The sequence below is a fragment of the Suricata suricatta genome, chromosome 10, assembly GCF_006229205.1.
Source record: "Suricata suricatta isolate VVHF042 chromosome 10, meerkat_22Aug2017_6uvM2_HiC, whole genome shotgun sequence".
NCBI classification, from domain to species: Eukaryota; Metazoa; Chordata; class Mammalia; order Carnivora; family Herpestidae; genus Suricata; species Suricata suricatta.
The window spans coordinates 80,648,495-80,665,640 of NC_043709.1; the positions used below are offsets into that span (position 1 = coordinate 80,648,495).

The 17,146-nt window shown below is 39.1% G+C and overlaps 1 protein-coding gene across 1 annotated transcript in view; it reads left to right on the top strand.

Annotated features, from left to right (window-relative positions):
• LMNTD1 (lamin tail domain containing 1) overlaps positions 1–17,146 on the top strand; it is a 147,658-nt gene that overhangs the window by 18,866 nt on the left and 111,646 nt on the right. Inside the window, exons 3-4 of the mRNA XM_029955825.1 lie at positions 567–695; positions 1,385–1,482. Of these exons, the coding sequence (XP_029811685.1) occupies positions 1,420–1,482 (63 nt within the window). The 5' untranslated portion in view covers positions 567–695; positions 1,385–1,419. The remainder of the gene's footprint in view (positions 1–566; positions 696–1,384; positions 1,483–17,146) is intronic.

Below are 17,146 nucleotides of genomic sequence, written 5' to 3' on the forward strand. Positions count from 1 at the left end.
TGCCTGCATCTTTTTTATTTGTTTTATTTATTTATTTATTTATTTATTTATTTATTTATTTATATTTTTAGAGAGAGAGGGTACAAGCAAGGGAAAGGGGTTTGGAAAGGGGAAGAGAGAGACAGAGACGGAGAATCTCAAGCAGGCTCTACGCTCAGTGCAGAGCCCAGTGCAGAGCTCGATCCCATGACCCTGGCATCATGGCCTGAGCCGAAATCAAGAGTTGGACAGTCAACCACCCAGGCACCCCAGTCTGCCTGCATCATAAAGTACAAAATAAGTTCCAGAAAATGTCTCTCCCCAGAAGCTTTATATATAGGTTCCCAAAACAGCATTTAATCTAAAACAATCCAATTTGCCCCAAACATTTATGAATGCTTACCCCATCTTCAATCACGTCCATTCTTTCCATTTGTTACTTATCTCACTAATAGGCATCTGTGTTGAATCTCTCTACTTTATGGAGTCAGGAGAAAACCAAACCAAATGGAAAAAGAGAAAAGAACCGCATCTGCAGAGCTTTACAAATCATTTTCAAATTCTAATTGGATCTGCTTTAATTACAGTTCTCATCGTTTGAGTCCATCATTTTCACTTTGGGCTGAGACACCCATAATATGATACTTCTCTTTACTCATCTGTATAATGGAGACAAAGCTGATTACCTCTCTTCTTAAAGGAACCATAGAGTGAAGGTGATGCTATCTTCTACTAGCTGATAAAAAGTATCTTCTCTAAAACAAGTCTTTGTGGGAAAATTACACATCAGGGCAACTATAATGATTGGCCACTAAGATTTTTAAGAATAAGAGAGTCCTTGTTTTATGCACAAAATAAATACAAACATAAAAAACAAGAGACCGTTCCCTCAATAGATCAACTGGAAATGTTGTGGGTTTTTTTGTTTCTGTTTTTGTTTTTTTCTTTTGCCTTCCCTAAAAATTCAAGCTTGTTATTGTTACTATGGCAACAGATTGTCAGTATGAAGACTAGAGTTTCTCTAGCCTGTTTGATTACTAAACACGAGGAAGTAGAACACTTTAATTTTTATTATTATTTTTATTTTAAATTTTAAAAGATCAGTTCCTTTGTGCTTTTGTATGGTTGGGAAAACAAGTGCAGTAATATGAGTTACATTGCAAAAGCAAGTTTGGCAGGGAAACACTGAGAAAGTAAGCTGAGCCTCGGGGCACGGAGTGTGCCATCTGTGACCTGCTAGTGGCTGGGCTGTCACCTGTTGGTTGACCTGACTGGATTCTGGTCCCTTCACTTGGCCTTGTTGTCCTCTCTCTGGGGGAAAATGCTAGGTGGGAGATAACGTGTGAGTGAAAACTCATTCCCTCACCAATCAACAAATGCTTAATTAGTCCATACTATATACCAGGTACTGTTCCAGCTCCTGACGCAGTGTTTGAACAAATGGACAAAATTACTACCACCGTGGACTCACGTTCTTCTGGGAGACAGGCCAAAACCAAAGAGGTAAAGCTATACATAATGTTGGATAGAAATAGCTGCTATGAAAAAATATAAAGCATATTAAGATAATGTAATAGGAAAAGTTTTGAGAGAAGAGGAAAATGCTGAAAACTTAAAGAAAATCCCAACATTTAATTTACCTGTAACTAGGCCTGATAGACATAGATTATATGTGAGCATGCTATAGACTGAATATGAGCCTCTATTTGCCAAGAACTGGGATTCATTGCTAGGAATAGTGAGACAATAACTCAGTGCTACAGCTTAAAATAGTGCAGGCCTTTCATATGGCTAATGGAGGCCCCAAATTTTAGACCCTCAATTCTTTTAGCACCTCTCTTGAGTAAATTCTCTAGGTTTCCAAATATGCTTAATTGCTCAAAAAACAAAAATGCCTTTAGGATATTTAAATGTAGTTTTTTACAGAGAAAAGAAGACTTAACAGTTTCTGGCTTACAGTTTCATATAACAAGTTCTTTTATTGAATTTATGGCTTTAGAAGGTCATAATGGAAGAAAATATAAATGGATTTGGAAAGAATTTGAACAGATGGGTGAATGGCAGAGCCATTCCTTCCAACTAAGGAAATCTTAAAGGTTTAGAATGTACATTCTGCTAAGAAGCCCACAAAGCAGAGGTCCTGCCATGGGATGAAGAGAATCTGGAAAGGGCCCACCAGGAAAGACCAGCACGCCCTCCTCCCCTGTTAAGTGGCAGGGGCCGCAAGTGACTGAGCTGCAGGAACACTGCGCCGCCCTGTACGACAAGCCCTGTATTTTTATCAGGTTGTATTTCTTCTTTATTGTCTCATAATGAGCCTGGCACTGACTTGGCAACTTTGCTGGACGACATGTAGGCATTATATTTTTATGTTACCATAAAGCAACTGCAGTGATATAGTAAAGCGTACTTAACTGCTTTTCTGATTGTCAACATTTGGTGTGGATTACAATTGAACTGTTTGCTTTCTTTGCCTGGATTGAAGATTATATTCTGCAAATGATTCTAAGGTACTTCAAAAATACTATGTACAACAACAAAGAAATGTGTGTTTTTACAATAATAGGGTTGAGCAAACAAGATGTTTACACAGAACTTTTGGGAGATCTTGAATTCTAGAACATTACAGGCAGATTTCTAAAGGTTACAAACTACCCTCTTCCTCTAAAGATTTTGTGTTTGGTTAGGTTTTGGGCACGGGGGTGAGGGGGTGGCGTTGTTTTTGTTTTAAGTGGTTTATAATCTTCAGTCTTCCAGGGTCATATCCTGTCAAGCTTGTCTTGATCTTGCTCTCCCAGTTGACCGAATCATGCATGTCAGGTGCCCTTGAGAATTCCATCAAGGTGAGGCGTTGACATAGTGAGACGTATAGCTGATGAAACATTAGCAAAAAGCTAATGTTGGACCTGGGCCCTGCGTTCAGCTCTCTTTTTTCCATTCTCCATCCTCCACATACTCCCATTAGTACTCTTCACATTGGGGCATTTTCAGTCCTTTCTAATTCAGAGAACTGGCAATGGGAGCATCATTAGCATTAGTTCTGGGTGGTGAGACACCGTGTTTCAGCCCATTTCTTCGGACGGTCTGACCTGTGCGAGGCAGGCCGCTGTGGTCCTTTGGAGGATCCTGGCAGTTAGTTAATTAGTGGCAGAGCTTACTCTGCCTCGTCCCCTCTGAAGGGTTACTTCTGTTCGCATTCTAAATTCTGAAAAATTGAAGCCAAAATGCTAATAAGTTAATAAGATTGTAATTTTTTAGATTTTATACTGTTATTAAATTGCAGAATGTGATAATTTTTATTAAATTGCGGAATTACCACATTCTCCCTTTCCTTTCTACACTAATTAATTTATTTTGAAGTGCACAGACTGAGGAGATGATGTAAATTATAATTTGCAACATGTTAGTAATGTCCTGTGCTTCCTACAGGTTTATGGCATTGATCTGCCTCTTTCAAGTTCTTTTTGTTTTCTTTAATTTTCAGCCAAGCCTGGATATGGGCTCATTTGCCTTTCTTGTTTGTTTGTTCACATTCCACAATCCAGACCAAGTCTCAGCTGTTTCTTTTAGCTGCCATTTAGTCCTTACATGAGCAAGGTTCTACTTTGACATTTAAAATACTTGTCTGCCTTCAGTACTTTATCAGTTTATATTATTTTGGTCAGGTCATCTTGACATACTGTGTCATTTCTTGTTTTCTTACATCCTTGCCCATGATTCTATTTGATTAGATATAAGTGGCAGAGTCATTGTGGCCTTACATTTGAGCAAAAAATATTGCTCTTGTTCGTGTGTGTGTGTGTGTGCGCGCGCGTATGTGTGTGTGTGCAAGTCTGTAGTGGAGGCTAGGGGAGAAAAAGAGAGCAGTTAGAAAAACTTTATGCCTGTGGTACCAGCAGCTTCTCCAAGAAAGGATTTGAAATACAACATCAATACCCTTGTCCGTCCACCTCTGAGGGACTCTTGAATCTAAGTGGGCAATCTCCCATTGAGATTTCCCAGAAAACAGAGAGGTTCTCCAGAAATTGCTGTATGGACCAGCGTGGATTTCCTTTCCAAATCCAGGCATTCTTGGGTCTGTGTGTCAAATAAAAGCAAAGAGATTTCTGAAAATAGGAATTTGCTTAGTAAAGCTCCAAAACTCTGTAGGCTGATTTTTTTTTTGTCAGGCTGGTAAAAATGGTTAATTTTTTTAACTCTCTACAGAAGCATGTTCCATGTGGGGAACAGAGATATAATGGGCAAAAAGAGGGATTATATAGGCATTCAAATGTTATTGATTGCAAATGTATGGAAGTAAGCAGGTCAAGATTCATCTTTTCATTGAGAGCACAGTGAAGGTGGATGAGCACAGTAGGCACTCAGAAAATATTTAATTTAAAAATATGTAACATTTAATTTTTATTGCTTATCACAAAGCTTTCTTAGGGATAAAATATAAATAAACTAAAACATTTGGAGGTAGCTTCCAGCAACAATCAGGTAGAGAGACGGACTGAGGAACCAGTGCTTAGCGAGTCCCCAGGAAGCGTTGGGATGAGGAACACAGGCCCATCCTGCTTAGCGTGCTTCAGGGGCCACTTCCTGACCATCAAACCAGGACCTTTAATGTTCCACCCTGATTGGGTTCTGTGACCCCAGGCTCCAGAGGGTCACCGTGAAAGGTGATCTCAGCCCAGGTGCCATGGTCACTGACCTGGCATGACCTCCCCCACATCTGCGCAGGCCCTGGAGCTAAGGAAGCTTTCACACTCCCAGGTATCAGTAGCTCTGTGGGTGTCCCAGTCCTGGCCAGGCCCTGCCTGCAGGCTGTTGTCCTTGCTGACTTACACCTAACAGGAAGCATGAAATGAGGCAGAAGCTATTTGCCTTCCATCTGCCCCACATTCCACAGCACCCCTCCTTTGTACTCATGGAAGCATTTCCCCTTTTAAGGTTCAGTCTGGCCTTGTACCAAGGCCAGTCAAATCAGGACAGAGAGAAGCTGCGAAGTCTTCTCCCTTTCTTCCTCCTTCCACCCCGACCTAAGCAGGTGAGGTCTGGAATTAGTCTTGTAGATACAGACAAAGATCTAGAAATTGGGAATGGTCTCTATACGACCTGTGCCGTAGTGGCCCCTTCTATACACTGTGCTTATGCCGTGGACTTTTGTTGAACTTGTGTGTCAGTGCCCTGAAGTCCTTCCTTACACTCTAGCTCAGCTGGTGAGCTGGGCCTTGCCACCCTGTCTCACTTGTACTGAGCCATGTTGTATTGTCTGTCTTCAGACGGATCCCTTGGCCTCACAGTGTTGCTTTTCTTTTTTTTTTTTAATTTAATATTTTATTTATGTTTGAGAGAGAGAGACAGAGAGACAGCATGAGCAGAGGAGGGGCAGAGAGAGAGGGAGACGCAGAATCCGAAGACAGGCTCTGAGCTAGCTGTCAGCACAGAGCCCGACACGGGGCTCGAACCCATAAACGGGAGATCATGACCTGAGCCGAAGCCGGATGCTCTACCGGCTGAGGCACCCAGGCGCCCCTCAATGCTGCTTTTCACCTGACTTCATAGGTTCCTACTCCTGATAGTCTGGATTCTCATTGCTTTGGTGCTTCTGGGGGTAGCTGTCTAGGCTGGACTAGAACTTAATATGGCCAAACTCTACCTTTGGCTACACATATGGGCTATTGGCTACTTTCTGGGAGGCCAGAGCTATAGCTGTATCCAGTTTTCCTCTCCTCGTATATTGGCATTTGCCCCTGAGGTCCCGGCACATGTCCATGCATCTGTGTGTGGGACAGGAACACACATCCTTTTCTTCTGCTTGTCAGTGCTGTTCCCTGATGTACCATCCAGACTTCATGCTGCCACTAGCAGGCTGTAGTGCTTGCCAGGCCTCGCCCACTTGGCTGGTGCCCTGGTCCAGAGCCTCCTAGCTAAGCCTCTGCTTTAGCTAGTTCTGTCTTGGCAGGATCGAAGGTCCTTTCAGGCCATTATTGTTCTGAGTGATAATTTCACTTGCCAATCAGCATCCTGGGGTATGTACTCCATCATTTTCACATAATCAAATCAATCTGCCTGAACTGCATACAGAACATCAATGCTTAATAAATATTTGTTGCCACTGATTTAATTAGAATTGCCAAATTGTAGAGTGCCTCACTGTAAGTTGTATACTCTTTTTTTTTTTAATGTTTATTTTTGAGGGGGGGGCAGAGAGAGAAGGAGACAGAGGATCCGAAATAGGGACCAAGCTGAAAATAACATATGTGAGATCATGACCTGAGTCAGAGTCAGACACTTAGCTGACTGAGCCACACAGGTGCCCCTAAGTTGCACACTCTTTAAGAAACTCAATGAAAATGAACAAAGGCAAACAAATTGGGTGATAGTTGATGGATTTAAAATGGAATTACTTATAAAAAATATCAACAAAGTGTTCAAAGTTTTTTGGTGCATTTTTTAACTGCTGACGGAGATGGAGGCACAGACAAGCAGTGTTAAAATTATTCCTAATTGAAAATTATGCAGACATAAAGACAAAGTATACTCAAATCAACAGGATTTCAAAATTCTATTCAATCACAGTTAGTCAGTAAGAGCTAGATTAAGGAGAAGCTGCATTAGAGACTAATTTATGTATCACAGATAAAAAGTCCTATCTTCTTAAACTTCCAGCTCTATATCCTTTCTTAATGCTGGGGTAAAAGTAAGTCACTGCCAATCTTATCTTCTGTTTCTTTTTCTGCCCTCACGGTATGTCTACACAGACTCCTCAGCCTTTTCCTTTGGAAGACAGGGCAGTGAAGTGTGAACTGAACATGGATTTGGGGCCTAACAAGCTGTATTTGGCATTTATTAGCAGAGGCATATAAATAAATGAATTACCTCTCTAGGCAGAGAATGAGTGGATACATTGTGTAAAGGCATCTGTACAGTGAGGACTACCATCTCTGTCTCGGTGCTTGTCATGCCCAAATTTCTGTACAGTACCTCTATGTTGTGGCTCAACATATCTATTCTTTATTCTTTCTTTCTCTCCTTTCCATATTTTCTCGCAAAGGAAGGGGAGACCCATCTCCAAGGCCATTTTGCCTGCTGTGCTGACCTGTTGCCTCAGTTCTCCTACCACTGGTTTCCTCATACTCTGCTCTCTACTTAGCATGTGTGCTGTCTCCTCTCCCCAGGTACTTCTGCTCTGCCTTTAATAAGCGCATAGTGTGCACATCCTATTCTGAAAAATATTTTTTACCTATTGTTTTATTAATTTCTAATTATCTCCTTTTCAAAGTCAATATACTAAAATGAGTGGTTTCACCATCAGTTTTCTCACTATATGTCATCTTCTTAATTCTTAGTTGCTTGCAGAGACTTTTAAGTCCCTCCAAAAGGACATTTTCAGAGTCTGGAATGCTGTTCTTCTGGCTTGGTAGGATTACTAGTAACTTTGAAGTATTGTCTATGCTCATCAGATAATAGTGTTTTCACATGTATAAAGAGTTTAATATGCTAGAACTATTGCATTGAAAAACCTGCTGTATAAAAAAAAGACACAAAGAATTCAAGCCACAGAATTTGAAAATTATATAAACTTTTATTTGTATCAGCACTAAAAAATATATTTCTGAAGCATGGTTTAATCTTAATATTACCCAATATAGCATCCTATAGGAAAGAAACTTTAGATACGGATGATACAAAGATAAAAGATAGATAGGTAGATAGATAGATAGACAGATAGATAGATAGATAGATAGTGTATTGAATTGTGTTAGTGTTCCTTTAAGAAAAATTTATTACTTTGATCTCTTTTGCATAAACTGAAACCCTTCCAGAAACATCATATGTTACACATTTAGTAAACTACAGCACTTTTACCTAATTGCTCCTTCAGGGGTTAATGACCCCCTTGCTGCTTTGTTTAAAACACTTGATGCAATCAGCATGGAAAAATATGCTCAGTCTCATATATTGCCTTTTAAATTTATATTTAGTTCAAAATTAAATGCAATTTCAAGGTGTCTTTTTTAAAAAAAAATCTCATCAATCTAGTATACCGTAAGCATTGCTTTAAGTTACACATTTGCTAAAATTTGTGAAGGTGACTTTGGTGAATGGATTTTTGTCTTTAAATAGATTCGGCTTGCTGTATATGCAAAATGATTTGAACAGAATCAACCGTGGAAATTCACTGAATATGTCCTTTGCTCTCATAATATTGAAAACTACAGCATAACCTGAAGGACCTCATTTAGTTAAGAAATCATTATATGATTTATAAATGCACCATGTAGAAACCTTACCAGAGGTCCATGCCCAGCCTGTTTCTCTGTAATAATTATTATTTGTAGAGGTAGATTTCTGGATTGGATTATATTTTATTTTTTAATACATACTTGATTTCTTGGCCAATTAAAAATGTGTAAGCTTCATATTGCTTAAATAAGTTTCTGTAGAAAGATGAATAACATAGTTTAAAACTATTTCTGTGTTCATGAATCCGAGACTTTAGAGGCGGAAGGCACCTGAAAGTCATGTATTCCATTGCCCTTACTAGACAGATAAGCAAAGAGAGGCCCACAAGAGACCAAGTGACTTGCCAAGGTCTGTTTCTCCTTGCAAACTGTGACCAAACTAGAATAAGCACCTAGTTTATGAGAGACTTGATTCTGTGAGAAAGAGAGGGGCACATACACATTTATGAAAGAACTTTCAAAGGTTTAAAAACCGATTTTACCCAGTTCATGGCAACATAATATAGAAGAGAACAGATTTAACTTGGAAAGCCGTCACTCTACATAGTTGGTTTTCTATAGAGAGAATTTTTTTCCAACTGAATTTTGAATTCATTCACATTTTTTTAAATGAAAATGAGTAATTCAATAATTCTTTTCATTTGGAGTTTCACAAACTAAGAATTTCATTCGTTCTACTATAGAATATAAATTTCTTAGGCAAGTGTGGTGCATGAAAATTATAACAGTATATAAGTTTACCTATATACTCTAGTCATTTGCAAGTGCTATCCATTTATATATAAATATAGCCAGTGCTAAGGTGGATTTTAGTTTTGCTAATTACAAACAATATTTATCTTTTCATTGTAAGACATTATTTTTTTAAATAGTTTATTACCAAGTTGGTTTCCATACAACACCCAGTGCTCTTCCTCACAAGTGCCCTCCTCCATGTCCATCACCCCCCTTCCTCTTTCCCCCTCTGCCTTCAGCCCTCAGTTTGTTTTCAGTATTCAAGAGTCTCTTATGATTTGCCTCACTCCTTGTTTAACTTAGGTTTGGTGGTGGCTTATAACTGGAAATAATGAAAGCAATAGAATCGAATAGAGACTATCCTTAGATTCGAACTTTTCACTCACACTGGTCTGTACTATGGTATACAGTGTTTTACAGTATATAAGTATATCAGGGTGGCATTTCTCTGAAAAATGATAGGCTGTATATTTTCAACCCAGTTTTTCTTCCTATAATAATCAAAGGAAGTATGAAAAAAACAGGGACTTCGGGTTAACATTAATTGGTGGCAGACACTACTGCTCTCAACCCAGCTTCCCCTTCAAAGGGCTTTGAAAAAAAATCACAAGTAAAGAAATATCCAGGGGCCAGTCCATCAATGGGAAAGTAGAATCATCCAAAATGGAGATTAGATGCTACAAACCAAGAGGAGTCTAAGACAGAACAATCAAACAACAGATTAGGGGCAGAGGAGAGGCCGGAGCGATGGGAGAGGGCTGTGGGAGATAAAAGGGAACTGAGAGGGAAGTAGAAACTAGAATGGTTTCAGTACCTGCCACATAATGTCCACAAACACCTGGCCCACTCTTGCAGGGCTGGAGGCACTATCTTGCCCACCACCATGTCTCCTAGTTTTGGGTTCACCATTTATTAAAAATTAATGAACATCTAATATGTGTTTGTGAGGTACTGAGATCACAAAGAGGAATAAGACAAAGTGAATGCCCTTAAGAGGTTCAAGCTAGTGGAGGACAAAGGAAACTCATATGTATTGAAATCCCAACATGTGCCAGACATGCTGGAGAGGATTTTTCACTGTCTGCTATGGGTTGAATTGTGATCTCCAAAAAATATATGTTGAAGTTCTAACCCCCAGTACCTCAGAATGTGATGGAAAGAGGGTTGTTACAGATATCATTAGTTAAAATGAGTTCATCCTGGAGTACTTTGGGCTCTTAATCCAGTATCACTGGTGTTCTTATAAGAAGAGAAGAGATCCAGGAAGAACACAATGTGAAGACAGAAACAGAGATTGGAGAGAATGAATCTATAAGCTAAAAACATCAAGGATTGTTGACTGTTACCAGGAGATAAAAGACACGTGGAGCAGATTCCCCCTGAGAACTCTCAGAAGGAGGCAACCTTGCAGACACCTTGATGTGGAACCTCTAGCCTCCAGGTTGCAAGACTGTCAGCTGTTGTTTGGAGCCACCCAGTTTGTGGTACCTCATTAGAGCAGCCCTCAGAAACTAATATACTATCTAATTTAGTCCTTATAAGAATTTACAGGGTAAGTCCTTTTAGCCCCACTTAAAACTAGATATAGTTATAACTTGCTTTATTCCAAAAAAAATGGCTTTGGGATTAGAAAGAACTGAATTTATATTTTGGTTTGCTACTTGCTAGCTGGAAAAACTCAGAAAATTTATTTAAACTCTCTTAAGCCTACATTTGCTCTAATGTAAAATGGAGGTCATTGTACTGGGGTGCTTACCTGGCTTACCTGGCTGCTGGGAAGCTAATAATCAAATCTGTAGCCCAAGTATACTAGATCCCAGGCAAGCTTATTTGTGTTTAAAAATCATTGGCATCTGTATAAACATTTGTTAAGCTGCTATATAGATTTGGAGGAGTTGTAAGTTAAATTAAACATAAACATAATTTTAGATAAGGCAAATGCCAAAAGAATACCACCCCTGTATGACAGGACACGATTGAAAACATTCCACTCTGGTCTAAACGAGTGGCCTCCAAAGCAAGGTTTTGCACCCCATGAGATGAGAGGGTCCAGCGGCGTGAGGGAAGAAAATGTTAGAGCCAGTATTTATATTTAATCACATACAAAAAAAGAAATAATCTTTCCTAATATTCACCAGGTATTGACAATCACACTCTCACCTTGATCCATGTTAGGGCAGGCAAGTGGGAGACAGCCGGGGAGAAGTGGGGGTTCGTGGTTGACTGCAGTACACACCCCAGTTCTTCAATGAGAGCCTGCTGTACAAGGTTGCACCTGACGTGACCCCACTTAATTAAAATTACAAATCACATTATTTAGTATTAACTAAACTTACCCTCAACAAAATGGACATGTGGCTTAAAGAGAGGCCTTCAAACAAATGGTGAATAGAGGATAATATGCAAATGCAAGTGAACAAGAAACCTGCAGAATGGACACTTCTAGAGAAACCTCTTTTTCACCTATACTGCTAAGTTCCAACAATTATGATTTAATTGGATATGACAAGAAGTTAGCCCCTGAAATTCAAAACCATCAGTAAGATTATTTGAAATGTGAGTTTATATCAGCTACCATTAATGAGCTCTAAATATATACTGTGCTTTGAAATATTAGCTGAAAATAGTACATATTAATTACTTTATAAATATAAATGCCTATATTGGTATTTTTGTTCAAAAATGTTTACTAGCATACATCTATAAAGTATTTGAAGACAAACTGCCTAAACAGTGAGCACATGCTAATCATTACCCTCTTCCTAAATCTCTCTTTAAGCTTCCTTACAGAATTGTTTCTATAATTACAAAACCCCACAGGGAGGGTCATTAAAATGCTTTGAAGGATGGATCTAATATGACAGGCACAGTAACATGATTAATTTGTTAAGAGCCTTGATATTCTCTGTGTCTCCACTGGCATTGTCCAATAGAACTTTATACAATGACAGAAATGTCTCTCTCTGTGCTGTCCAACATGCTAGCTACTAGCTACTAGCTACATGTGGCTATCAAACACTTGAAATGTGGTCGGTATGACTAATAATTAAAGTTTTCCATTTAAAAATTTTTAATTTAAAATTTTAATTTAAATAGCTACATGTGGCTAATGCCTGCAATATTGGACAGTGCAGCTCTAGAATATGAAGTCTATCAGAGAAGTTACTGAGTTCCTTCTAAGATTCCCCGGTTCTTAGCACAGTGCTGGTACATATTTATCAAATGAAATAGGAAATAAGTAAGTGTACCATGTATTATAGGAAGATAAAGGATAGCCCCACAGCACACACACATATCATTATGATGACCACTGCACTCATTAACCTAACATGGAATTGAGAAACAATCTACTTAGGACAATAACAACCAAATGTCCTTTGCTTGCAGGCTAATTCATAAGGTAGAATTAAAAAGAATAAATCTTCTATATGATTAAACTGGTTCACCAAGCAGATAAGACCCCATAAAACCTATGAAAGCTTATTAGAGCCCTGCAGGGCATAAGATGAGTGTGCTCATGGGCTGATTTACTTTTAAGGTGACTGCCCCTCTGGTAAGGTAGGAGCACATTCCCACCTTGTGCTGTCACCTCACTAAGCCAATAGCAGGAACTTTAGGCCAGCCATCCTAATGGCTGACTGGGCTGTTACTATGACTTTGTGTGCCCAGATTTTCAGGTCTGACTGTAACAGGCAAAAGACTGAGAGAAGCTATATTCAACAGCCACCAAGAGCAGGTAGCATTGGCATTTCTGGAGACTAGACCCATCACTCTAGACAGGAAATAAATCTGGATTTTTCCCATCAGGTAATTAACTAGCTTACCTCATGTCCTTGCTATACCGTTAACACCTGACACTTTAGAAAGTGGTTATAATTTGGGGTGCCTGCGTAGCTCAGTCAGTTGAGCACCCACGTTTGATTTCCATTCAGGTCATGATCCTGGGGTGGCAGGATTGAGCCCCACTCAGTGTGGAGCCTGCTTGGGATTCTCTCTGCTCCTCTCCCAAGCTAGCACACATGCTCTCTTTCTATAGTAAGAAGAAGAAGAATAATAATTTAAAAAAGAAAGTGGTTATATTTGTTGTCACCACTGATAAGAAAGAACAGTATTTTTCCACAAATATGTAGATGACAATTCTAAGATAATGAAAATTGCATGAATTGAAATTTAATTTTTAAGGAAAACATAATACAGTTTATGGTGAAGTGAAAAATGTTTAAGAGGTATATATACTAGGATCCCAGGATTGTAGAAATAAACATGCACGTATAAAGACAGGAAAGGCATTCAAGTGTAAACGGAGGCCAGGGCAGCTGGAAAGGGCTATGGGAGATGAGAGGGAATGAAAAGGGATGTAAAGACTAGGATGGTTTCAGAACCCATGTGGAAACATGACCCTACAATTGCCACATGATGTCCGTAACACCGGCCTGCTCTTGCTGGGCTGGAGGGGGCTGCCACTCCACACCATCTAGTCCACTACCATGTCTCCTAGTTTAGTGTTCTGCATTTATTCAAAAATGTTAATCCGGGTATTGTGGCCTCTAAAATATCAGTAGTCAAAATTAGACCTTTATTTCTATCATCAAAATTATTATATATAATGCAATAATCAACCCGAGGTTTACCCTCACCCATGATAGCCCTGTAAGGAGAATTCTTTTTTTTTTTCCCCCTTCCAGTTAACACATGCCTTCCACACCTATAGTCAGCACTCAGGCTTCCAAAGTGGATCCACAACTGCTATGCAGCTGTAGGAATGTGGCTCCTTATTTTGACACTACTTAATATTTACTGAGAACATATTCTTCCCAGGCATTTTACATATTGCTATCCTCCTTAATGTGTGTACAACCCCTGTGAAGGAGGTAGCTGTACCCCAGTGTAAAAGGATAATCCAGGATTCAGAGTAGCTAAGAAATATGCCCCAAGATAGATAGCCTCTACCTGTCACAGCGAGGGCTTAACTCAGGTTGCTTTGACGTCAAGCCCAAGATATTTTCCTTTTGCTGCAGTGTTGCTCTATTCAGATCTAATGTTATGTGGACAGTTTTACCATGTCATTGTTGAATTAGAACATTTCCAACTCCCTAATCACATGGCTTCATCATAGCCATACATAATTGTACTCTTTATTAACAAGCTGGGCTCAGCAGGTACTTTGATCTTCTGAAAAGTCTGTAGTAAAATGCAGAGTAATAGTATATGAGCATTCAGACTCTAAAAGTGAGAACTTGGTGTGATGGTCACTACCTTCTGTTCTTTTAGCTTTCTTACTCTAGAACTTTTGTTGCAGTTATTCCTTAATTTTATTAAAACCTTCAGTACATTCGTAACTGCTACTTTTTCTCAATCTTCACTACTCTCCTAATTTGGCTTCTCTTTTACTGAGCTTACAATTCGTGACCCATTATTAAAATAATTTACTTGAAAACATATGTAATTCTCTAGCTGCATTTTTTCCTGCACTTGCCTGGCTAGACCCCAACCTTTTGTGAGCCTACTAGCCATCTTCTCTATGCCTGCGCCTACTGGAGATTATGTCACAATTGTTTGCTGGTTGCACTTTAAATTTGTGATTCCAAGCCTCAAATATACCCTCAGTAGTGCCAAAGGGCTTTTACTACCTTTCCCCAATGAAGCACCCTTTGGAGTCTTTGAAATAGCTTTATATTTCCTTGCCTTCCAAACATCCCACACTTTCTCCCTTCCCACTCTTAGCCAATGACTCGGGCTCATACCTACTTGCAAAAAAACTAAGCCATCACACAGGAATGCCTGCATTTTATTAAGCTACTCACTTTGTCTCCTATTCTCTCTGCCTTCCCTCTTTTTGAAATGAGATCAATGTATCTGGTCCTCGCAGAGGTCAGTCCTTCCACTTATTCTCTCTCTTCCCTTCTAAGAATTCTGTTCTCATAGTTAACTCTCACCTATTCTACACTACCAGTGTCTTTCTCTGCACCGGGTCACTCCAGGCAGCCTACAAACAAGTTTTATAATCTCCCAAATTATAACCAAAACCTTTCCTTGACTCTCCTGATTTCCTGTACCATAATTCTGTTTTGCCACAGCAACCTCTTCACAATACTTCCCTAGCTCTCTCTCAGTCTGGTTACTCCAAGCTTCTGCTCAGCTATCCACCGAGCCTGCTCTTGTCAGGCCCACCAGCAGTCTCTATTGCTAGATCCTTACACACTCTTGTTTTCATTGTACTCACCTTCCTCCCTGCAACATCTGACGCAGTTGTCCAATCCCTTCCTTTTCTCCTTTGTCTTTTAAAACAAACACTGTCCTACTACTGGTTCTGGCCACTTCACTAACTGCTCCTCCATCTTTACCTGATCTCTAAATATCGGGATATACCAGAGCATAATACTGGCCTGTCTTCTAAGTCTATATTCTCTCCAAGGGATCGCATCTAGTCCATGACCATAAATACCAGCCATACACAGAAGATTTCATCTGCCATCCGACGCCCTTCCCTGAATTCCAGACTTGTATAATTAACTGAATCCCTGCCACCTACACTGGGATAACTAACAGATTTTTCTGTGGTACTTTTTTTTTATGATTTTTATTTATTTTTGAGAGACAGAGATAGTGCGAGCAGGGGAGGGTCAGAGAGAGAGGGAGACACAGAATCTGAAGCAGGCTCCAGGCTCTGAGCTAGCTGTCACCACAGAGCCCAATGTGAGGCTCAAACCCATGAATCGTGAGATCATTATTACCTGAGCCAAAATCAAGAGTTGGGCACTTAACCGGCTGAGCCACCCAGAGGCCCCCATATATTTTTTGAAAAGAGGAGAAAGTTATATTTGGAAAAGAGAGCTAATGTGTATTCTCTGGCACCTCTAGTACTGGCAGAGATTGCCGAAGAGAGAGGAGATGTGTGAGTCCATTCAGGCTGTGGTAACAGAACACCACAGACCAGGGTGGCTTAAACAACAAACATCTATTGCTTAGTTCTAGAGGCTGGGAAGTCCAAAATCAGGGTGCCAGCATGATCTGGTTCTTGGTGAGGGGGCTTCATGGCATTTTAATTGTATCCTCACATGGTATAGAGAGAGAGCCCGGTCTCTTCATCCCTTTGTGAGGACACTAGTTTCATCATGGGAACTCCAACTCCATGATTGACTGTAATAACCTCCCAAAGACCCCACCTCCAGATACCATCACAGTGGGGATGGGGGCTTCAGTAAGAATTGGGGGAGGATACAAATACTCAGGCTCTCACATGGGGATATTGGGAATAACAAGTGTCCTTATCTTGATGCTTCAAATGAAACAAACCTTACCCTACATACTTTAACATTTGTTATTTTTTAATGGCATCTAAATCCTAAAATTAAATTTGGCAACATTGGAGAAATACTTTAAAAAGTTTTGGATGAAGCATGATAGTTGTATTGAGACTGTGCAGTGAGCAAAAGCCCTTGGATTGCAGAATTGACTTCAGGAATTTCTGATTACAAATCCACAATTCTTTAGGATAAATAATTCTAAGCTACTTTAAAAAAATTAAAAGTTCTCTTATAGTTATATGTAATAGGACAAATTATAATGATATATTTATTATTTAAAGAAAAGATTAGAATGGGATGGCAGGGAAATGTCAACGAACCCAGTTTTCAGTAATTGTTTAGTTTTTAAATTGTGTGCATCTTAAATTATTTTCTGTGCAAATTAAGAGTTCCATAAATTTCCTTTTATTATATCACAAAAGCTTTATGTTACATAGCAAAGACACATTTTAAATGTTTACCATTGTGGACAAATAATAGTGTAAAGAGTTATTATATTACTTGCTTAATAGAGGTAAATTCAAATAAACTTAATAAAAATAGCTTAACCTTCTAATTTCTGTATAAATATAATTATTTCCTGTAATTAGTTACAGGAAATAGAAGTTGGGGTTTTGATTTTTTACTTTGCTTTTCTGTTTTGGAGTGTCATTGTAACTACTGTATTGTAAATGATGGAAAATAATTGCATATGTTAAAAAAATAAATTGTGTTATTTAAAAAAAATAAACTCCATAATGATAGTGAAAAAAAAAGATAGCTGCCATTTATTAAACATCATGCTGCTTTCTGAATACACATTATTAATAATCTTTCCAAGTAGAAGAGGTTTTATTATTCCCCATTAACTGAAGGAACCAAGACTTACATAACTCATCTCAGGTTTATATT